The 23,189-nt window shown below is 47.3% G+C and overlaps 1 protein-coding gene across 5 annotated transcripts in view; it reads left to right on the top strand.

Annotated features, from left to right (window-relative positions):
• Cnnm2 (cyclin and CBS domain divalent metal cation transport mediator 2) overlaps positions 1–23,189 on the top strand; it is a 152,077-nt gene that overhangs the window by 87,116 nt on the left and 41,772 nt on the right. For all 5 annotated transcript variants that reach the window (XM_031390590.1, XM_031390591.1, XM_031390592.1 and 2 more), the window contains exons 2-4: positions 7,444–7,587; positions 10,304–10,441; positions 12,390–12,559. In XM_031390590.1, coding sequence (XP_031246450.1) covers positions 7,444–7,587; positions 10,304–10,441; positions 12,390–12,559 — 452 coding nt within the window. The remainder of the gene's footprint in view (positions 1–7,443; positions 7,588–10,303; positions 10,442–12,389; positions 12,560–23,189) is intronic.

Genomic DNA, 23,189 nt, shown 5'->3' on the forward strand with positions numbered 1-23,189 from the left:
AAATAGAAAACTTTGATACATGGGGCAACAGAGCAGAAATTTGGGCCTCGTTCTACATTCTTGGCATTACTGGGTCTGGCTCACAGTGAAGACTAGTGTCTTCAATCCCACCTGCATGGGGCTCTGCCTTGGGTGCATGCAGTCGAGAGCCATACAGCTGGTCACTTCATAATCGTGTATACAGCTGGTCACTTCATAATCATGTCCTGTAGTTCTTTTTTTGTTTTTGTTTTTGTTTTTGTTTTTTGAGATAGGGTTTCTCTGTATAGCCCTGGATATCCTGGAACTCACTCTGTAGACCAGGCTGGCCTCAGAAGTCTGCCTGCCTCTGCTTCCCAAGTGCTGGAATTAAAGGCATGCACCACCACTACCCGGCATGTCCTGTAATTCTGAGTGAGGCAGAGATGTAGTTGTAAAGCCCTCTTTAGGTTTTCATTTTCACCCTGTTTTGTTGTCCTGTTTAAGGACCCAGCTAGGAACCAGAGGTCAGGGTTTATGTACAGAACAGTTAGAAGGCACTCTCCCAGCACTCATGCCAGAAATTTATGGTTTTTTTTGTTTTGTTTTGTTTTGTTTTGTTTTTTTTTTTTTTTGAGGTAGGGTTTCAAATAGCCCAGGCTAACCAGAAGCTCTCTATGTAGCAGAGGATGGTATTGAACTTGTAATAATCCGGCCTTCCCCACCTTAGTGTTGGGGATATAGGTGAATATCACACATCTGTTCTGTGTTGTGCTGGAGATGGAAGCCAGGGCCTCCTGTGCCAAGCATTCTACCCACAGAGCAGGTCCCTGGCTGAGCTTGACAATAAAGCATTCATTTAGATTATTTGACCTACGATGTGTATTTAAAGTCTTAGCATTATTTGATACCTAAAATCATACATTTTGTTGATTTCTGATGATGATGATGATGATGATGATGATTACTATTATTATTATTTTGCTTATTGTGAAGGGGACAGGTGGATATGCTATCAGGCTTGGTGGCAGGTGAGGAGTACCTTTCCCCACTGAGCCTACTTACCAGCTCTGGATTTTTATCCTTCAGAAATTAGAATCTATCCATTTTTAATCTTTTTCTCATGTCTAGGTTATTAAATTTTTTTTTTTTTGAAACATGGTCTCATGTGATTCAGACTGGTCAAGACTGTATATACGGTCAAGATATGTGCTAAGGATGACCTCCACTCTGGTCCTCCTGCCCGCCTCACAGATGCTGGGATACGGGTTCGCACTGAGTGCCTAGCTTATTGAGCCTTTATGTGTATTATGGTTGCTTTTCTGTTTCCAGCACTACAGCTGAGAAAGGTCCTGTTGTGGCTGAGGCAGGAGGATTGCTATGAGTTTGAAGCCAGTCTGAACTACCGGAGATCCTCTCCCAAATAAAAAAAAAAAATTTAAAAAGGAAAGGAAAGTTCACTTTTGCAATTTTCTTTCTTAGAAAGTTGTTTGCAGGACTGGAGAGATGGCTCAGCAGTTAAGAGCACTGACTGCTCTTCCAGAGGACCTGAGTTCGATTCCCAGCAACTACACGGTGGCTCACAACCATCTGCAATGTGATCTGACTCCCTCTTCTGGTGTGTCTGAAGACAGCTACAGTGTACTCATATACATAAAATAAATAAATCTTTTTTTTAAAAAAAGAAAATTGTTTGCAGCTTTCTTTTATCTTTAGGTGAGGCCTAAAGACTCAGGTTCCTGCAGTGACTGGTTAGTCAGGCAGGTACCTGAAATGGTGGTCTCCAAAGGCACCCATCCCACTCTGAGCTACACACCAGGAAGTGGGTTCAGGAAACAGGACTTCTCACCGGGAATTCTAGAGTTGAGGGGGGGGGGGGCTGGGTCAATGCAGAGCTGCAGGGTGAGGCTGAGGGCGGCTGCAAGAGGCTTCGGCTTTCAGTCCAGGGAGCTAATTCACAAAAATGGCCTCTCCCAGAGTAAGGCCCTTCGCAGATCTGTGGCGCTTTGGCGCTGGTATTTCAAGTATGTCCATATGCATGTAAACGAGTCGCTCCGAGACAATCTGATTATGCAGTAGTTACTTCGGTGAGAGTAGCGCCTCAGTGGAATGGAAACTTCATTTTGAGTCTAATATTAGACCTTGCTTTGGAAAATTCCTTTTAAATGATCACAAGCTGGGAATAGCAAAAGAATTTAGCTTTCGACAGACAGCATTCACCAAGAATTTTTAACTGCTTATGTTGGGTCTCTGGGAAGGCAGATGTGAGAAACCTACTGACTAGACCAGAGGTGCTTGGCTTACAGCAGGCATGCTATCTGTGGCTCATAGGTGTCCCCCCAGTCTCTATTGCTCAAAATGTTTTCATTCTTTGAATGTGAGCCCGGGGGGCGGGGGGTAGGGGAACCCTGTTAGAAAGCCTAGTCCATTGAACAATCCAAATTTCTAGGCTTGCAAACTGTTACTTTGGTGGCAGCCAGCAGGGTAGCAGCATAGATTTGTGGGTACAGCGCGGCCAGCTGTCCTGCAGAGCCAGGGCCCGAAGCAGCTGCTTCCAGAGAGTGCATGCACTTTGGCTGGCCGGGTGAGCTTAGGTGAGCTCACCCAGTTCAGACCTTACCTCGCCTCATACTTAAAGCTTTCCCACTCGGATGGCCTGTCATTTTTTGAAGATATATAAATATTAACTGATTTTGAAGTTTGTGTTCACTTCCTTTATAGTTATATTTTAGATGCTTTGAGAAAACCAATATTAAGTTTGAGAGATGTCTTTTTATGTTTTAAAAGACTATTCTGAAATTGAAACACATCTCCTAATCAGTGTGTATGTTTAACGTAGATTCCTTCTTCCTTCAGTAATAAGTTGATGGTGCCTTAGACTTGGGCAAATGTATTACCATTACAATGAGTTACCGGCTACTGCTCGCCCAGTGGATGGTGGGCACCACCTGTGGTGGGTGTCAGCCTTCCTACCAACCCTGTGAAGGAGCAGTTGCCACAGCCTGGTGTCTGAGATAAGGAGACTGGGGCTCAGAAACGTGGCTGTGGCTCCTTGGTTATCAGCTGCTGATGCTGGTGCGTGGAAGCCGCCAGTTGCTGGAGTTCAAATCTAAGACTGTTGAACTTGGGAGCCCAAGTTCTTTCTCGGCCCTCACCCAGTCCCTAAGGCAGCAACACAAAGCGTGGTCACGTGGTCCTTTTAATTTGTTGAATTTAACAGATCCTTTAGACTCATATAAATTATTGACGGGGCCAGAGAGATGACTTGGCAGATAAGGCACTTGCCGGAAAGCCCGCTGACCTGCGGTCAGTTCCGGGAACCCACCTAAGGCGGAAGAGCCCTGATTCCAGATTCCACAAAGGTCGTCTTTTCACTCACACAGCACACACCCTACAGGAACAATGTTAAAAGAGCCCTAAGCTTCTACTCATATGTTTATAACGTTTGATATTTACCGTATACGAATTAAAGCCATGAAATCCAAAACATTTACTCATCAAGCAATTTAAAGGCCAATAATGAATCCATTATGTGTTAACATAAATAACATTTTTATTAAATATAGCTGTTTTTTAAAACAGAAAACTAGGAGTAATGTCAGTCTTTGTGCGTGTTGGGTCTGTGCCATCAGCTGAGTTGTGAGGCACCTGGACCCTCCCTCCCTTGCTCCACTCTGCCACTGCCTCTGCTGGAGCAAACAGAGAAAGGCTGGCCTCACAGTGAGGGACTTAGGAGAGGGAGGTATGTGTTGTTACAACACTGGATATTACGCCAAAACTTCCTTTTGTTGTGTGTGAGGTATATGCGTGTTGTGTGTGCTCGTTGGCGTAAATGCATTTGTATGGAGGCTGGAAGTAGGCTTTGGGTCCCTTCAATCTTTTTACATTTTTATTTTTGGGGATAGAGTCTCAATCTAGAGCTCATTAGTGTAGCCAGACAGGGCTCTGCCTGTCTCTGCTACCCCAAAAGTGGCATTGCAGACATGCGCCACTGTGCTTGGCTTCTAACGTAGGTTCTGGGGGTCTACAATCTGGTCCTCATGCTTGTGTGGCAGGCATTTCACCGACTGAGCCACTTCCCCAGCCCACTAAAGGTTCTGTTTCTCTTCTTTTAAGACAGAATCTCTCTCTACATTGACCTAGCTGTTCTAGAACTCGCTCTATAGACCAGGTTAGCCTCAAATTCAGAGATCTATCTGCCTCAGCCTCCCTAATGCTGGGGTTAGATGTACACAGCACCACACCCGACCCAATAGAAGTTTCTTACAGATTGTCTACACTGTGGAACCTGAGACCCTGCCAGTGGGATTTGAGTACTTTGAACCCATGCCCTTTTGCCTGAAATATTTGCAAAAGGATTTTGAGGACTAGAGCCTGTGAGGAACATCCCGTCTGTAAGCAGTCCATGCAGAGCTGACTTGTGGCTCTCCTTCCTTGGGAGGTGGGGTAGGATTGGTGACTGGAGAGGGTCCTGAGTGGCACAAGTCAAAACGATCAAAGTCATGAAACAGACTAAGTGGCTGCTGTAGGCCGGAGAAGACTGGGAAGACGTGGCAGCTGGCCTGGGGGCGCTCAGACTGGTCAGTGAAGCCGAGAACATGGAAAAACCAGTGCATTGCAAACCAAGTGTCTGGAGCTGAGACATGATGTCTTGGTGGCTAGGCCTTAGTTTGACGGCTGTGTCATGATGATGCAAGGTATAACAATGGGGACCTGGAGAAGAGTTGGTAGGAACTCTCTGGAGGGGATCTGTGACTTTTCTATAAGTCTAAAATTGTTTCCTTTTTTATTTTATTTTATTTTTTTCATTTTGTTATTTGCATGTGTGTGTGTGTGTGTGTGTGTGTGTGTGTGTGTGTAGGAGAAGGTGCAGCTGTGTGTGTGCAGAGGTACATGTGTAGAGTTGGGAGTCTCCACCATGGTGTCTGTCTGTCTGGTTTGTACTGCAGACATCTGTAGCTGTGGAGCTGAACTTGTAGCTCAGGCTAGCCCAGAATTCATGCTACCTACCCCTGCCCTACTCAGCTGCTGATGTCTCTTTGGGAAAGTCTTTTGTGGGGTTGAAAAGTTGCTGCTTCCATGGAGAAGAGCTCAGAGTGCTCTCCCTGGGCGCTAGCTCAGTCACCAGCGCCCTTGTTGGGCTACACAAACAGCTTGTGACTCTAGCTCTAGTGGCTCTGGCGCCCTCTTTTGGCTTTCACAGGCACCTGCACTCTCATGCACAGATGCACATACAAACACACTTTTACATACACATAATTTAAAATAAAAAAAAATTTTTTTTAAAAGTCCTTTGTTCTATCTAGTACCCGGAACTAATTATTCGTGTGTTCATCTCACATTATTGTCGTTAGTCACTTGAAATATTAGCAGGGCTGCAGAAGTGGTTTAGCAGTGAAGGACACTGGCTGCGCTTCCACAGACCAGCTTGGGTTCAAGTCCCAGCACCTACATTTGTGACCTACAGCTCTAGTCCCAGGGGATCCAAGATCCTCTTCTGATCTTCATGGGCATGCCAGGCATACATATGGTACACAGACATACACGCAGTCAAAACATCCACCACATAAAAACAAATCTTCAAAGAACTGGCTCACCCAATTTTGTAGATCTCTTAAAAGTTGCTATACCAGATTATTCCCTGTTTTAAAGGTTGCATTTCTTACTGTCACTACCCAGCTGGTCAAAGAAGTAGTTCCTGAGGGGCTGAGGATGTGGCTTGGTAGTTAAGATGCCTGCTGTGGAGTTCTACAGCCCTGAATTTGGATCTCTAGCAGCCATGTAGAACACTGGGCATGGCAGTACATGCCTGCAATGCTAGCCCTGAGAGGCAGAGCCAGGAGGCTCTACCAGCTGACAGGCCATCATCTAGCCAGTTGGTGAGTTTCAGGTTCAGTTGGACACCTTACCGTAAGGTGGAGACCATCAAGGAAGAAGATACACTTGGTCTTCGTAGGTACACTCATGGGCATGTGCACACATACACACATACACACACACACACACACACACAAAGTCCTTTGCTAAGAAGGTATCAAAGTGATGATGATGGATGTTGAGTTCCTTAGAATTATAATTTTCTACTGAAATCAGTTTTTAAATCATTAATATCAAACTCTGCCCATGGTTTTTGTTGATATACTTAATTCATTTCCTTGAACATGTCTACCAGATACCTATGTCTAAACTACAGTTTGTCATGTAGTCAGTCTGTCAACTAAAAGTGGGATTTAATGAAATGAGCTTGGCCTGGGAGGATGCATGCTCAGTGGAAGCGCCTCTGCCTGGCATGTTTGAGGTCCCCTGGTGGGGTGCAGTGATGACTACTGCTTGTTTCCATGGTGGCATTCTGGGACAAGTGAGGGATCTTTGCACTGTCGTCCAGAATCAACACAGTAGAGAAGGCCAGTAATGTTTTAACACTTAGGGGGAAATGGTGCTGTTGCCCTTATAAGGGTCTTAGACCTCCCTGGAGATCCATGGAGTTCTCTGTCTATTGAGGGAACTGCCAATGTGTCACAGAGGAAGAGCTGGTGGTGCTCAATGTCACGTCTACTAGGATAGAGAGCCAGGTACAGGGCAGCCCATGGACAGAGACAGACATCTCTCAGCATCCCTGCATCAGTGACTTAGAAGGCCTTGTCCATTTGGTCGTGGAACTGGCAACGTCGTTGAACATGCTGGAACACAGATTTTAATAATTCGCTATCAAATTTGTTGCAAAGGAAAAAAAAATGCTCCCAGTGAGCTGTAGAAGCAGCTCTGTCTACACAGACATCAGGGACTGAGTTTGAACCCCCAGCATCCATGTGAAAAACGAAGGCACAGGACCAGGGAGATGTCTCAGCAGATAAAGTGCTTGCCTCCACTCCTCAAGACTGGCATTCAGATTCTCAAAGTCTGTATAAAAGTTGGGCAGGCATGGTAACTTCTGGAGGCAGAGGCAGGAACCCTGGGATAAGCTGGCAATGTAGACTAGCAAGAGTCTGTGAGCGGTTTAAGTGGGAGACCTTGCCTCGGTAAAGGGAAGAGTACTTGCAAGGCTACCTTATGTCAACTTCAGGTCTCCACGCACATGCATGCACACATGCAAACAGATATGTATAACATACATGTGTGCACATGCAAATGAAAGATAGAATGCCAGGTGTAGCAGTGTGCACTTAGGAAGATGGGGAAGCTACAGGGGCCTCGCTGGCCAGCCAACCTGGTGAGTCACTGGGCTCTGGTTTCAGCCAGAGATCCCATCTCAAAAATAATGTGGAGACTGACTGAGGAAGACAACCAGTGTTTGACCTGGGCCTACACACGTGCACATGCGTTGGTGCTGGGCTGGCAGTGCATCCCAGTGACATAGCAAACAGGCCCATGTTTGCTCCCCACATAGAGAGAAGAGAAATGTGCAGCTGTCTCCGTAAGGCGGCTAAGGAGCCGGCTAAGGAATCCAGAAAATGACCTTTTCAACTTTGCCTTCTGTCTTTAAAGGTAAATCCCACCTGGCCATTGTGCAGCGAGTGAACAATGAGGGAGAAGGGGACCCATTTTATGAAGTTCTGGGAATTGTCACCTTGGAAGATGTGATTGAAGAAATCATCAAATCTGAAATCTTGGATGAGACAGACCTGTACAGTGAGTACCAGTGTCTCTGTGTGCCTTTGCTGCCACTGTCCTGTGGCGTAGACACTTCTCCCCAGTGGCGGGCCTCTCAAGTGTGATTGCACAGCATTGCCTAGTAGTGCCTTTACCAGACTGAAGAAAGGGAAGATTTAGAGACATTGAGTGACAGCTTCTCCTCCGTAGGCAGCTTCTCCTGGCCATGAATCCAAGCACATTCAATGTTGACCTCTGAACTCCACAAGTGCATGCACAGGTACATGCACCCCTTCCCCCCACACCCCCAGAATGTTGTTTTCTTGTCTGCTTAACTGCCTGCTCTTGAAGGGCAGGTGGGGGATGGTGAGTATTTAGATCAGGAGGGGGAGGTCCCAAGGGTGAACCTGACCCTTGAGCATTGGCCCTGCAGCCTGTCTCACTGTGCACAGCTGGCTCACTGGGCCAGGAAACCATGGCCTTCGCCCTCAGCATGCTGGTATCATATGTAGCTCTTTCTTTTATTCATTTGTTTATTTTGTATATGAGTGTTTTGCTTGCATGTGTGTCTGTGCACCACATGCATGCAGTATCCAAGAAGTCCAGAAGAGAGCATTAGATCCTCTGGGATTGGAGTTAAGGTGGTTGTGAGCTGCTCTGTAGGAGCCTAGGAATTGAACCTGGGGCCTCTGGAAGAGCAGCTAGTGCTCTTCATCACTAAGGCATCTCTCCAGCCCCACCCTCATGAGGCTCTTTGAAAAGTTGATCCCGCCAAGGAGGGCCCAAGGCTCCTAGGGCAGAGAAGGATCACCTGGACTCTGTTTATCCTCTCAGCTTTGAAACAAAGCTTATAGGACTTGAGCTATCCAAGGGCCCTGCCACATTCCAGGAATGCTTTGCTCAAAGAGAGTGATTTTATCTAGTCTTTTTACAAAGGAACATGACACATTTTAACATCTCCAAGATTTGGTAGCATCTAAGGAAGAAAACCTTTTAAATTGTTAAGAATTGTCTTTGAAAAACGTGCCCTGTACATCTGTATATGTTCTTGTCTGTTTTACGCTTTTGATATTTCAGCTGTCAGAGATGTGCTAGTAGAGAATATTGTTGTTCATTTATGTTCTTTCATCCTTTTATGATCCTGTACGATGTATTTGCAGCCTTTATGTGAATTCTAAGGATCTACCTCAGGTTGCTAAACTTTGGGGGCAAGTGCTTCACCCACTGGGCTGTGTCACCAGCCTCCTTTCATTGCGATTTAACGTATCTGAATATATGTATGTCTGAATATCTGTATGTCTGTTTGCCCTGAGCTAGTCCTTGCCTTTGGGAAGACAATATAAATGCTTATGAAATCTTAGATACTTTTTTAATGGAAATGTCACTAAATGTCTACTAAGCTCTCAGTGAAGGGACTCATTTCATGGAGAAGTGTTAGGTGGCATGGCCTCCTAGTATGAAACGCTGAATTTGTGGCTTCACAGTTATCAGTCTAGGTGAAAGGTCAGCCAGGGGAACAGCCAGTTGCCATTAAGGAACCATTTCTAAGTGGCGCATTGACTTATATGCTCTGACTTTCAAAACAATTTGTGATAGAAGTATAGAAGCCCCTGGTCATTGGTGGCTTGCCCTGGACAAGAGCTGGTACTACACAGCAGGGTGAGCGCCTGGGGCCTGTCCTTTGCTTGTTTCATTTTTCTGTTTTCTTTCTTTTTCTATTTTTGTGGGGTGCAGGGTGTTGATACAGTTTGAAGCTGCGGCCCAGGCTGCGTTTGGCCATATAGCTCTCCTTCCTTCTAAGTGCTAGAACTACAGGTGTCTGCCATTACACAACTGGGATCTCGTCATGTTGGGTTTTTCTTTTTCAACACTTTATCCTGAAAAGTGGCTTTGTAGGGAACTCCCTGTAGACCAGGGGTTGGCAAATCATAGTCCACGGGTATCTGCTACTGATTTCATCTAGCCTACAAGACAAGAATGGCTTCTCATGATTTTAAATGGCTGAGAAAAAAAAATCAACAGAAGAACACTTATTTGTGCTATGTAGAAATTAAACAAAAGGTGAGATTTCCGTGTTGCGGTGCTCTTTCATTTACACACAGCATTCATTTACACACAGCGTTCATTTACACACAGCATTCATTTACACACAGCATTCATTTACACACAGCGTTCATTTACACACAGCGGCTTTGCTGAGAAGCAGCTGGGAGTCCACAACAAAAGCCGGAGTCTCTGAGTACTTCCTCTCTGGCCTTTTCCAGAGGAGGCTGGCTCATTCCTCCCAGATCACCCCATCACCCCCTTGGTCACCTGACCTTGGACACCACACGGTCTAGGGCAGGAGTGTAGCAGAGGTGAAGAGCAGGGTGTTCCTGGAGTGACCCTCTGCTGGGGAATCTTGCTGTGTGTTTATTTTCTTCCACCTGAGGTGGAGAGGCCCTCTACCTGGCAGAGACAACTTCCCTCCCTGTGGTCTTCCTCGGAGTGCTTTTGGTTGCTCTTGGGGCCAGTCTGCTGCTCTGTGATTCTGTATGCTCCTCGTGGGGTTTGTCCTGTCTGCCTAATCGTATCTCAGAGGGGCTCTCTAAGGTAGCTGCAGAGCCAGGAGAGGCCAGGCTTTCTGCCTGTCCCAGGAGACCTCCATGAGGTCCCTGGTTCTAGAAGGATTCTAGCACCTTTCGAATCAATGCGTTTGTGTCCTCATCGATAAAGAGCCCTGATTTTGTTTTCTCTTTCCCCATTCCCACCTCAGCTGATAACAGAACAAAAAAGAAAGTGGCCCACCGCGAAAGAAAGCAAGATTTCTCTGCCTTTAAGCAGACGGACAGCGAGATGAAGGTTAAAATATCACCGCAGCTTCTCCTGGCCATGCACCGTTTCCTAGCAACAGGCAAGTGCGCTTATCACAGTGTGAGATCTGCAGGCCCCGGAGCCTTCCTCACCACACTGACTGGGGGGCTGGGGGTGGAGGCTGGGAAATGGGGTGACAAATAATGCCACTTTGTGTTTTGTTTCTTTTTTGTTTGTTTGTTTTGTTTTTGTTCTGTTTTGTTTTGTTCTCTTTAAATTCTCTCCTCTCCTATGTTCAGTGTCGGCATGAACCCTCTGAGACATTTGCCAGGGGTGGACCAGTAACTTAAAATTGGTCTGAAAGGTAAGGACAAATGTTAGTGCCACACTGCATGTGTACAGTAGGCCAGGTCATCTCCTCCAGCTAAGGCCACGGCTGTCGAGCCAACTGGTGGAGTAGGCCGACAGTGCAAGCATCGCCTCACTTGATTGGACAGTTGAGTAATTCTCTCTTCAGCTTGCCTTGGAAGAACAGTTGGACACAGTGGTAACGCAGGTGCTAAGACTCACAACGAAGAAAAACAGGCACGCAGAATTTAACCCTTATCTCTTATGGTTTCGATGAAATGAAAGATTTACCGAGTTGGGCCTGGACTTCTGGTGGCTTCCGCAAATCAGATTGTTAACTTGGGCTCCACCCAGAGGCAATGGTTAAGGCCACCAGCCAGCCAGCACTGACTGCTTCCAAGTGGTCAAGGCTGAAAGGCCTAAGAGATTGGTTAACCTTCCCACATCCCCAGACAGCCCAGTAAGGAGCTCTGTTGACCAGGGAAAGCATGAGTAAAGTCTGGACACTCCCAGAGGCTTGTAGAAGACATGTTTCCAGGACCGGCCAGTAAGCTTTACCCAAGTGCACTGTGTGTATACACGTGCCGTGAAAGGTCATCAGTGCGCCAGGATATTACCTACCAACAGATACATGGGCATGCTCATTTATTCTCACTTATGATGTGGGAATGTGTTCATGACTTCCTGTTTAGTAGCCCCACCCCCCAGACACCCGGATATCAGAGTATGTGTATGCCAAGACCACACTTGTGGCTCTGTGTGTACACGCACACACAGGGCTCACAGGCACATAAGCCTAGGCAAAGCGCTGGAAAGAAATACTCAACAAATTGCTCCGAATGGCTAGCTAAGAAGTCAGCTTACAGATGATTTTTATTTTTCTTATTTTTCTGTAGTTTCCAAATTCCCTGCAATGTACTGTCTTACTAAGAAAAAGTCACATATGTGAATCCAGAATTTGTAGCTTTTGTATATAGCATCTGATTTAAAAATAAGTTTCAAATATTTTGCTGTTATTATCTTCCTATTGTGGTACTGTTGCTGCTCATTGTGGAAGAACCACACTTAAAACTCAGTGTTACCATGAAGTCCACATTTACGACAGCACCCTGGAGCTTTGAGTTTTCCGTTGTTTTAGATGAAGTAACTGTCTTTGTCAGAGCTGACCACCATTTCCTCTTTCATTGGCAAGTCAGAGTGCATGTTGATGTGTGCACGGCCTTGCTTTTATTCTGAATCTCTCCCTTGGTGGTCCCTGGAATTCCTCAGGAGAGAAAGAGGTTGTTGGAGCCCGGGCCTATGCACCTGTCCTAACCCACTGTCTGTGCTTCTCGACTGTGTCTTCCTCCCATGGCTGGTGGTGGCAGTCAGACTGTTGTGGCTTGACTTAAGGGTACCCTGGCCCTCAAGGAGGGGACCTGCTGATCATCATTTCCATCAATCAGGAATATAGAGCACTTATGTGGGGCAGAAACCAAGGGCAGGCTGAAAGGAAAGGTTGAGAAGGACCAGATGTAACTGTCCCACTAGTGTGATTTCTCCCAGGTAATCTGACCCCAGTGGCTCACCAAATGGAAGTCTGGTTCACCTGTGTTGTATCTTTCTGTCGCCAAATATTCTTCCGACCTGAGCACCTCACCTGCTAGCATGGCCTTTGCCCTTCTTTGAAGTGTAATGTCAAGTTGTGTTTGTGTCTATAGAAGTAGAAGCATTTAGCCCATCCCAGATGTCAGAGAAGATCCTCCTAAGGCTGCTAAAGCACCCCAATGTCATCCAGGAACTGAAGTACGACGAGAAGAACAAGAAAGCCCCGGAGTGCTACCTCTACCAGCGGAACAAGCCCGTAGACTACTTCGTCCTCATTTTGCAGGTCAGGACTCACTCTGTGCTGCTCGCCCTCGTTGGGCATCCATCTGTGCTCCGAGAGGGCCTGGCATAGGCGAGCGAGCACCTTGCCTTCTTAACTTTATGTGCGTGCTTGTGTGTGCATGCCTCTGTGTGTGTGTGTGTGTGTTTATAAGGGGGTACTGGAACCCCACTTGCATAGCTGGGTGATGGTTCTAATAGGAGGTAGTGCACTCATTTTACATCTAATACCAAAAGGCGCTCACGCTTTGCTACTGTGCCAGGCTAAGTGACCAATGTCATTAGTGACTTTTGAGCATTTGGTAATGTGCCTGTTCCTGTCCAGATCTTAGTGGGAATTTGAAATGTATTATTCTGAGTTCCTTGGGTTCTCTTGATATCATCTTTTCTTTTGTCCATTCCTCATTAGGACTTGGTCTGTTACGGTGACTGAGACTATCTTGGGCTCTCTTCTGTCTTAGTGTCTGCCCTAGTACCACTGTGAACAGAATCCATTCAGTGCCTATGTTGCTGGTCACTAACCAGACTTGTTTGGCTAGGAACTGCCTTAAGCATGGTGGTCCCCTAATCACTAATGCCCTGTCACTAATGTGACACAACCACAAACGTGCCATTGTTCCCAGCCTACTTGTGATGTCACAGTTGCATATAGCAGGCACTGCACTTAGCATCTTGAGTAAAACCCTAGTTTTGGGGACGTTTGTACCTTTTCTGCAGGTACTTTTTCAGGCAGTCTAGGCTCCTTTTAGTACAAGGATACTGACTGTGTGCGCCTCCTCTTACTCCATGGTTGCTTCCTGGACATAGGCTGGAGGCACCAGAAGAGCATGGTCAGTACTCAGCAGACCCTAGAGTTCATGTAAGTTCAGCAAGGCTCAGTTATCTCAGTGGATGGAGAGAGCGCTCCCTGCTCTGCAGGTGCCAGAAGCTCAGGCAGGCGTGTGGCCACGTGAGACTTCTCAGTGTCTGGAAAGAAGAATAGTAGAAGCCCTGGGACTTCTGCTTCCAGCCCACTTGCTCATAGGCTATCTCAGAAACACGTCTTAAAGATTTATTTTTATTGTGTGTGTGAGTGCTTCGTCTGCACTGTGTGCCTGTGTACTACCTGTGTGCCTGGTGCCAACAGAAGCCAGAGGAAGGCATCAGATGTCCTGGAACTGGAGTTACAGAGCTTTGTGAGCTACCATGTGGGTGCTGGGAACTGAGTCTAGGTCCTCTGCCAGAGCAGCCAGTGCTCTGAAGAGCTCTTAGCCATTGAGAGTGGTGAATTCCCTGGAGCTGGAGTTCCAGACGGTTGTGAGCTCCCTAGTGTGGGCACTAGGAACTTAACTCAGACCCTCTGCCAGAGCAGCCAGTGCTCTGAAGTGCTGAGCCATCACTCCAGATCCAATTATTATTTTTTAAAGACTTAAGAATTTTTATGTGTTTGTATCAGTTCTTAAAAATCATTCTCTATGTGCATTATTAATGGGGTAGGGGCACACTTGGGGTGAAGGATGACTGCAGAGTCTGTTTTCTTCTCTGCTTTTACATGAGTTCAAGGGTTGGTGTCAGGTCACCAGACTGACACAGCAGGTACCTTATGCACCGCATCATCTATAAGCCCCCCAAAACCACAAACTATTTAAAATAAGCTTTGTAGGAGTGTAGGGGCTGGAGAGATGGTCCATGGTTAAGACCGCTTGCTGATTTAGCAGAGAACCTGCGTTCAGTTGACGTGGTGGCTTACAAACATTTGTAATCCCAGTTCCTGGGGATGACATGTGGTCCGATGCCTTCTGATCCCTTCAGGCATCAGGTGTGCATTAGTGCACACACGTATATGCAGACAAAACACGCATACACATCAAAATAAATAAATCTTTAAAAAGCTTTTTGGAGGAGCTGGGGGTGTGGCTTAGTTGGTACAAGACCTAAATTCACTCGGCAGCAGCACATAAACCAGGTACGCTGGCGTATAATCTCAGCAGTGGGGAGGAGGGCAAGGAGGACCAGGAGGTTAAAGGTTATCCTGGGCTACACAGCAAGTTGAAGGCCAACCTGAGATGCATAAAACAGATAGATAAATTATGGGAAAGGGAAGTTATAATCCTTTTCATTTCTAAGGAGGCCTTCCACTACATGTTTGATAGATCATACATATCTACCTGTGTCTGAATCCCTCCGCATGTTAGATACTGTGAGGTGTCTGCTAAGCCGATGCCATGGTTTCATAAGTGGTAAGTGTGGCTGATGAATAGGCCCATGGGGTGTTTAAGTTGCAGACTCTGGCAAGACCCATGTTGTTACAAACTAGCCAATTATCCAAGGTACCAAAGAATAACAGGACAAAATGTCACGCCACCCTTCATCAATCTGGTACAGCTGTCATTGTTGGCTGAGTACATTCCACCCCAAAAGTCCTGCCACCCCAGCACAGTCCATGCCAGGGTCGAGAGCTCGCTCTCCACATTTCAGGAACCTGCAGTCGGGAAAGCAGCAATGCCTGCCTCCCCTGCCTCCCCTGCTTCCCTGCCTTCCGCGCTGCCTCCATTCTGTGCTGCCTCCCTTGCTTCCCTGCGTTCTGGGACTCCAGAAAAACCCTTCACTAATTGATTTGAAAAATAGAATTCAGCCAGGTGGTGGTGGTGGCGCACGCCTTTAATCCCAGCACTTGGGAGGCAGAGGCGGGTGGATTTCTGAGTTCGAGGCCAGCCTGGTCTACAGAGTGAGTTCCAGGACAGCCAGGGCTACACAGAGAAACCCTGTCTCGAAAAACCAAAAAAAAAAAAAAAAAAAAAAAAAAAAAAAAAAAAAATAGAATTCATGTAAAAGCACATGATTTTAATATTAGTACTTGCTACAGGCCCTCATGTAGCCCAGGCTGGCCTCAAGCTTTTTTCTTTTCCGTGTGTGTATGGTATGCACATTTTTGACATGTATGTGGCATATGTACACGTGTTCATGTGCTCATGGAGGCACAAGGTTCATATTAGGCACCATCTCCTATGCTCTTCTGTCTCATTCACTGAAGCAGGGTCTCTCAGTCAAACCCAGGGCTCACTTGTATGGCTACTCTCGTTGGCCAGCTGGCTCCATCCCTTCCCTCTGAGGCTAGAATTACAGGTGGGCCACCACACCCAGCTGGCATTGCTGTGGGCGTCTGGGTATCCAAACTCTGTCCTCAAGGCTGGGCAGCAAGTGCTCATCCTCCAAAGCATCTCCCAGCCCCGACCTGAGCTTCAGAGCCTCTCCTTCACGTCGCTAGTCCTGGACTATACATATGTACCGCTGCGTGCCGGTTCATGGTGCTGGTATCAGACCCTGGGTTTTATGCATGCTTGGCAAGCACTCTGCCACCCAAGCTGTCTTTCTGTCCCTCATTTAAAATTTTTAGTTTAAGTCCTATATTAAATAAAGTTCAGCTTATTCAAAGTAATGATCTAAGTAAGCCTGATTAAAGACTGTTTCATCATTTATATAACAAAATATAAGCTAATAGGAATAAAAATAAATCTTCAAGTTTTTTTAAAGTAGACTTTTAAACTATGTTAATGTATTTTAATAAATGAGGTAATAAGAAACCAGTAAATCACAATGAAATCTGTATTGGCTGTATATGTTTTTGAGAAACATTTATCTAAGTGTAGGAATACTGCAGGGGAATAGCTCAGTAGGTGAAGTGCTTGCTTCACCTGAGTTCTTGCCCAGAAAGCACAGGAGGAGCTGAGCGCATGGTGGTCATGTGTAATCCCAGCATTGGGGTGGTGCACACAGGAGGAGCTAGCGCATGGTGGTCATGTGTAATCCCAGCATTGGGGTGGTGCGCACAGGAGGAGCTAGCGCATGGTGGTCATGTGTAATCCCAGCATTGGGGTGGTGCACACAGGAGGAGCTAGCGCATGGTGGTCATGTGTAATCCCAGCATTGGGGTGGTGCACACAGGTGGGCTCCTGGCTCCTTGGCCAAACAACTTAGCCTAATCTGTGAGCCCCAGGCCAATGAGAGACCTCATCTAAAAATAAGGAGAGACATAGCTTAAAGAACGCCACCACCTAAGGTTGTCCTCTAGCAAGCACACAGCTGCATGCACAACCACACAGACATCTTCATGTGTCATGGTGAGCATGTAGAGGTCAGAGGTCAGCCTTGGGAGTCTGTTCTCTTCTTCCATGTTGGTTCCAAGATCCGACCATAGTCCTCAGGTGTTGTGGCAGGTGCCTTACCTGCTGTGCCCCCACGCCACAGTGTGATGGGAGTGTTTTTCCACCAGCATACCAAGAACAATTGGATGATAATTTCAAATTACATAACCAGTAAGATAAAATTAAGAGCTAGAGATAGTCAAACACAGAATACTCTTTGGGGAGGTCACTTTTGCTTTTCTGAGGTAACGTATCTTGTATTGTCAGGTTGACCTCATTCTTGCTATGTAAGTAAGGATGACCTTGAACTCCTGGAACATAGATGTATATATACCACAGTATATACAGGATTTGTAAAAAATGGGTCACTTAACTGTGTCCCAGTGTACAGTACAGTAAATGTGAAAAAAGATAAGTTTCATATAACTACCTAGGTAGATCATGATAAAATTAGGAATGAAATACTACACTGTGGTAGCTGGGGCACACCCCATCGGGAGAGTACTTGCCTTCATGACTAAGCCCTGGGCTTGATCCTTAGCACTGCTTAAATGAGTGTGTGAGGTGTTCACTGATAGTCCCTACACTGAGGAAATCAAGGCAGTGTCAGAAGTTCCAGGGCACCCTCAGCCGGATCTTGAATTCAAGGCCAGCCTGAATAATGTAAGAGACTGCCTCTTTTTTTTTTTTTTTTTTAATTTGTATTTATCTCCCTCCCGGTCTGCCCTCTAACAGTTCCTTATCCCATTCTTCCTCTCCCCTCAGTGTCCCCCATCTCCAAGAGGATGTCCACACCCCACCCCCAACCCCACCAGACCTCCCCACTCCCTGGGGCCTCCAAGTCTCTCGAGGGCTAGGTGTGTCTTCTCTCACTTGTTTGCACAGTAACTGTAACTGCTAGACATAGTTTTTCTTACCAAAAGGCAAGCTGGACTAGATCGCTGTCATTTCTACAGTGGATGTGTAGAGGAGGGCCTTATGGGTCCTCCAGGAAGTTGCATATCTAAATGTCCAAATGAGCTACTGCTCTCCCCAGACTGGGCAGACTCAAGCACAGAAACTAGAAAGCCTGGGCCACACCTTTGCCAGGCGTTTAGTGGACAGGCCCTTTCCCTGGCATTACTCTCACTCATTTCTTGTGCAAATTAGTGCCCCTCTCTTCCTCTTCCTTGTCAGCTGTCCCATTCTACTTTCTAACGCCTCGGATACAGTTGGCTCGAAGGTGGGCTTGACTCCCTTCTCGGATTAGTATTTAATTCTAACCTCTCAGGTCTTTGGCTGCATTGAACGACTGAACGTTCGTTCTTTCAGTGCGTGCTGCTGCTATTTGACCTGCAGTGGGTGTGCCTGAGCTGTCCCTAGGACTGCCACCCTCTTCTCTTCTCTCCTGCACCAGAATGGCCCAGGATCCTGTCAGATGCTCTCAGCTGGTGCAGAATCAAGCTTAGCCATTAGGATTTGAGTCATGCCACTTGGTACACCAGTATGGTTGTAAGCAACCAGATGATTGAACATATGTATAAATTAATAATTTTGGCCACTATTTTTTAAAGTATTCATTTATGAAGTGAACTTGCAGAATCCGAGGCTCCCATGTGCAGCCACCAGATAGAAAGGCATGACTAGAAAGCATTCAAGGGCCGCAGTCACATGGGGGACAGGCAGGCAGCTCTGAGTGACATGGCCAGGAGACCGACCGCCCATGTTTGTACTCCTGGCACCCACTTCCCTGGCTTACTTCCCATTTTCTCTTTCCTTTCCCTCTTTTTATCTTTCCCTCTTTTTTTACAGCCCAGGCTGTCCTTGAGCATGCTGTTTAGTTCCCCTAAGTGCTGGCTTTCCAAGCATGGGCCTGGCTTTATGCAGATCAAACTCCAGGCTCTGTATATGCCAGGCAAGCACCCTACTAACTGAGCCACATCTGCAGCCCGCTCTTTCCTCTCTGATAGCGAGCCCCAGTGGTGGTTCTGTGACTGCAACAAGCACAGGAGGCACCCAGCCCCGGAGTGGACTAGCCACAGTAACCACAAGAGTATCTACTACATGGGTTATTAGGCCATACTGACTCAGATAGTATCACATCTGACTGTGATCTGGATGAAGCGGAGATTCTGCGACTGAGTTCTTACTTAGGAAGCCATCCTTGCTCTAACATTTTTTTTCTTAAGATTTATTTATTGCCAGGCTTTAGTGGCGCATGCCTTTAATCCCAGTACTTGGGAGGCAGAGGCAGGCAGATTTCTGAGTTTGAGGCCAGCCTGGTCTACAGAGTGAGTTCCAGGACAGCCAGGGCTGTACAGAGAAACCCTGTCTTGAAAAAACAAAAACAAAAAACACAACAAGATGTATTTATTTTATGTATATGAGTACACTGCAGCTGTCTTCAGACGCACCAGAAGAGTGCATCAAACCCCATTACAGATGGTTGTGAGCCACCATGTGGTTGCTGGGAATTGAACTCAGGACCTCTAAAAAGGCAATCAATGCTCTTAACCACTGAGCCATCTCTCCAGCTCCTTTGCTCCAATATTACACCTTCTTCCAGAGCCTCTTAAAGACTGTTATTAAGAATTATTTTTAGACAGAGCCTTGCTATATAGCCTGGCTGGCCTTGAACTTATGATCTTCCTATCTCTGCCTCCTGAGTTGGAATTATAGTGACATGCCAGTATATCCAGATAGGCCTCCTTCCCAACCTGTCCATTTGCAAACCATTCTAGCTCCTCTGAGAAAGCCTACAGTCCCTCACATCCTGTTCTGGTTTTAAAAAAATTTTATAGAATAAGCTTATGAATATTTCAAAAGTAAAATCAATAATATAGACCCTTTGCTATAAGGAAAAGTTGTATGGGGGGCAGCTACTTGATTCTAAGCCATTTCCTGTAGGGATGCCCTAATCTCACCCCGGTGAGGTTATTTGCAACTACTCAAATGTTCCTGGTGTCCCTGGGGCCTGCCTGTCAGAAAAGCGTCCCTCATCCCTCGTGGACGGAGGCCCAGGCAGCTTTAAACTCTAGCAAACAGAGAGTCAGCCAGTGCTGGGACTAGGGACAGGCCTTTAATCTGAGGTTTTAGCGGTTTTTTTAGATTTTTTTTTTTAATTTTATGTGTATGAGTGTTTTGCCTGCATGCATTTCTGTGCACTGTGTGTGTACCTGGCACCCTTGGAGGTCAGGAGAGGGAATCAGATGCCCTGGAACTGGAGTTGTGGATGATTATGAGCTGCCTTGTAGGTGCTAGGAGCTAAACCTGGTCCTCTGCAAGAGCAACAGGTACTCAAAACTGCTGAACTGACTGTCCAGCTTCACGCGGGGATTTTCTTTCTCATGTGTCAACTCATAGTGTGTGTGGAGGTCACGCACACTCCTGCAGTTCATCCTCTCCCTCCATCATGAGGATCCTGGGGATCACACTTGATCCTGCCAAGCTGTGTGTATGTGTGTGTGTGTGTGTGTGTGTGTGTGTGTACTTATCTGCGGAGGATTTCAGTGTGTGCGCTGTGTTTTAAACATGTTCACTCCCCGTCAGCCTCCTCCAGAGCCCTGCCTCCCTCCCGCTTCCCGCCTTCCTTTTGAATCCCCTGTAACTTTGGAAGTGGCTCCTGAGCCTGAGTGCTGCTGCTGTGGCTCTGTCAGTGGTTGGAGGGGAGAGGGGAGAGAGGGATGGGGCAGAGGGGGGGGGTCGTTTCCATGGAGCTTCTCATGGGCAGTTCCAGGGCATGCTTCTTATTTTGAGACTGTATTTTCTACATCGGAGGGCCCGTTAAAATATGTGGTCTTTTCTGCAATGATGGCCACAGTAGATAATGAAATTAAAAACCTGGTGGCCCTTATCTACTGCCAGTTGGAGGAACCCAAGCACATGGGAGCCACAGCCCAGCATGGCCACAGTGCACTGACGGTTGAGACTCCTCAGCATCCATCCGAGGAGGGAGTGGGTAGCTGCTCCTACCCTGCCTGGCACCTGCCCTGAAGGACTTAAGGGATGGCTGTGGTCTCTGGTGTGGGTATGGAATCTCTCTCTAGCCATCTTTCATTAGTCAACAGACCAGGTCCCTGTGCTTTTGTGGGAGTCTTTGAGACCAAAAGTCAGTTTCCAGATCTGCAGCCATCGTTCACAAACAGCCAGAAAATGACACTCTAAATCTCTCATCTTCCTGAAATTACCTAAAGAGCTGCTTGTCCTCCTCCTTCAGAGTGCCTGGGCATGGAGGTGGCACCAGTCTTTAGGAGCTTATGTTTTTGAGGTTAGTAGGTGAGGCTCCCAGTACAGCACAGAGTCCTGTTAGGTTATCGGTCTGCCTGCCTCCTGAGAGGCTGGCCCCGGGTTTGTTTCCACAGTTTGGCTCTGGCTGGTTGGAATGGCTGATCACAAAGTAGGAACTCACACGCACTTGCAGAGACCCGGAACACACAGACTGTGTGGTCTGTGGAAGCCATACGATGCACTGGACAGAGAAGTCACTGTGGCACTGTGGATCAGCTCTGCACAGTCAGTAGAGGGGTGTGCGGCAGCCATGTCTAAAAGTGCTGAGCATTGGTGCTGTGCACACGGAGGCTCTTCGGGGCGAGAATGTCATGGCACCTGTGCCACTGAGCGCTTCCACCTCTTCCTTCTGTAAATGCCACCTCCTCCTGCTGCTGCGTGCCTCTCTTTTCCTCCTCAAGGGCCTACCCCAGCAACCCCATGCGCCTAGTACCCTATTCTCTATATTGTTTCCATGCCAACTTTGAAAGGCGCCTCAAGTCCTGGGAGGCCTTAGCCCTGCCCCCACTCCTCTGCCCCCACCCTATGCTGCTCCTCCTGATGACGATCCTCCTCCTGTCTGACGTCTGAGTCGAGGTGCTCCTCCTGGCCCAGCAGCTCTCTGTCACAGCCCTGTGGTGGCTGCCATTGCCAACTGCTTCTGCGCCAGGACACCCTCCCTCACCTGGTTTCTTTGGTGAGACTTTTCTGTCAGCCCCTTGTTGGTTCCTGGCTCTCCTCATTCTGTCAATCATAGACGGCAGGCTGGCCTTTGTCCCTCCTTTCTTTCCATGACTGTCCTTCCCATCACCTTCGCATCTCCAGCCCCAGCTCAGATTGTTGTGAAACTTCTTCCTTCTCCTGAGCCTCTGGACCCTCTGCAGAAGATCTGGTCCTGACTGGAAATGGTCCTCATTTCTCAGCCTTCTGGTTTCCCTATGGATGCTGGTCGCTCACTCACCCAAGCACACACTCCTATGGGAACGGCTTCCTCCCTCTCCCTCCCTCCCCTCCCTGACATCCTCACTAGTTATGTCCCTTCCTCCCCTGGGGCTTTTCTCAGCATAGCCACACTACCCTGGTCTGTGCTGTCTTCCTGAACCCATGTCCTCTGCAAAAGCTGCCCTCCTCCCAGGAGCCCAGTGCCCTCTGTCTCCTGTCTCTGTCCCCTGTCTGTGCAGGCCTGGAAGCCAGTCTGCTGTCAGCCTGGGTTAGACCTTCCTTCATACCAGTGGGTCAGCCAGATCCTGCCCATCCACAAACTTCTCCAGAAAGAATGTCCTCATGCCAGAAGAGGAAGTAAATGGATCTCTCTGAAACTTCTTACAATCTTTATTTTCTTGTGCATGTCTGTGTGTGCACATGTGGGCACATGCATGCTGATGCCTGTGGTGGCCAGAGGTATTTTTTATTATTGCCTTCCACGGTATCTTTTGAGTCATTGGTTGGCTAAAGATCTACCTGTCTCTGTCCCCACTGAGCTCAAGGGTTTCGGATGTGTTGGACACATGTCTCTCACATGGCGGTGGAGACCCAAACTTGGGTCCTCGTGCTTGCTTGGCAGGCATTTATCAACTGAGCCTTTTTCTTGGCCTCTAGTTTTGAAACCATTTTTTTAGATAGGGTCTCACTCTGTAGCCCAGGTTGGCCTGTCACTTTGTTATGTAGACCCTGAGCTTGTAGCAATCTTTCTACCTCTGCTTTATGAGCGCTAGGCCTACAGGCCTGTGCTGCCGTGCCTGGCCATACCTCCCGAGTTCTTGTCCCTTCTTCATGGCGTGTTTGTGTGAAGCCCTCTGCCACCAGTTTCCTTTGTTGCCACCCACACACTGGAATGTAGCTTCCCAAGGCTTGGATCTGGGTAGGGACTGGCTGCATGGCTACGGAGATTCAACTCTTGCTCCTTTGCTTCAAAATTCTGGGTTTAGGTGCTGGGAGTGCAGCTGAGAGGCAGAGTGCTCACCGGGAGGAGGGTAGGGCCAGGGTTAGAGCTGCAAGCACCACACATACAAAAATGATCCGTATTCTAAGTTCCTTTCTTATAGCTAGATTATAGTGGATTGGGACCAGCTAGCATTTCCTGCGCCTAAAGAGAGGCAGAGGTAGTTTTCTGCAGATGTGATGTGCAAAAGGGGGGGTCTTCACTAAACCAGAATTTAACGCACTCTGGGGAGGTGATCAGGTAGTTCATGATCACCGGATGGCACGTGTTGAGAGCTGCCATTGATCGCTGGCCTTCCCTGGCTCCTCTTTTCTGACTTGTAA

Source organism: Mastomys coucha, unplaced genomic scaffold (genome assembly GCF_008632895.1).
Source record: "Mastomys coucha isolate ucsf_1 unplaced genomic scaffold, UCSF_Mcou_1 pScaffold21, whole genome shotgun sequence".
Lineage (NCBI taxonomy): Eukaryota > Metazoa > Chordata > Mammalia > Rodentia > Muridae > Mastomys > Mastomys coucha.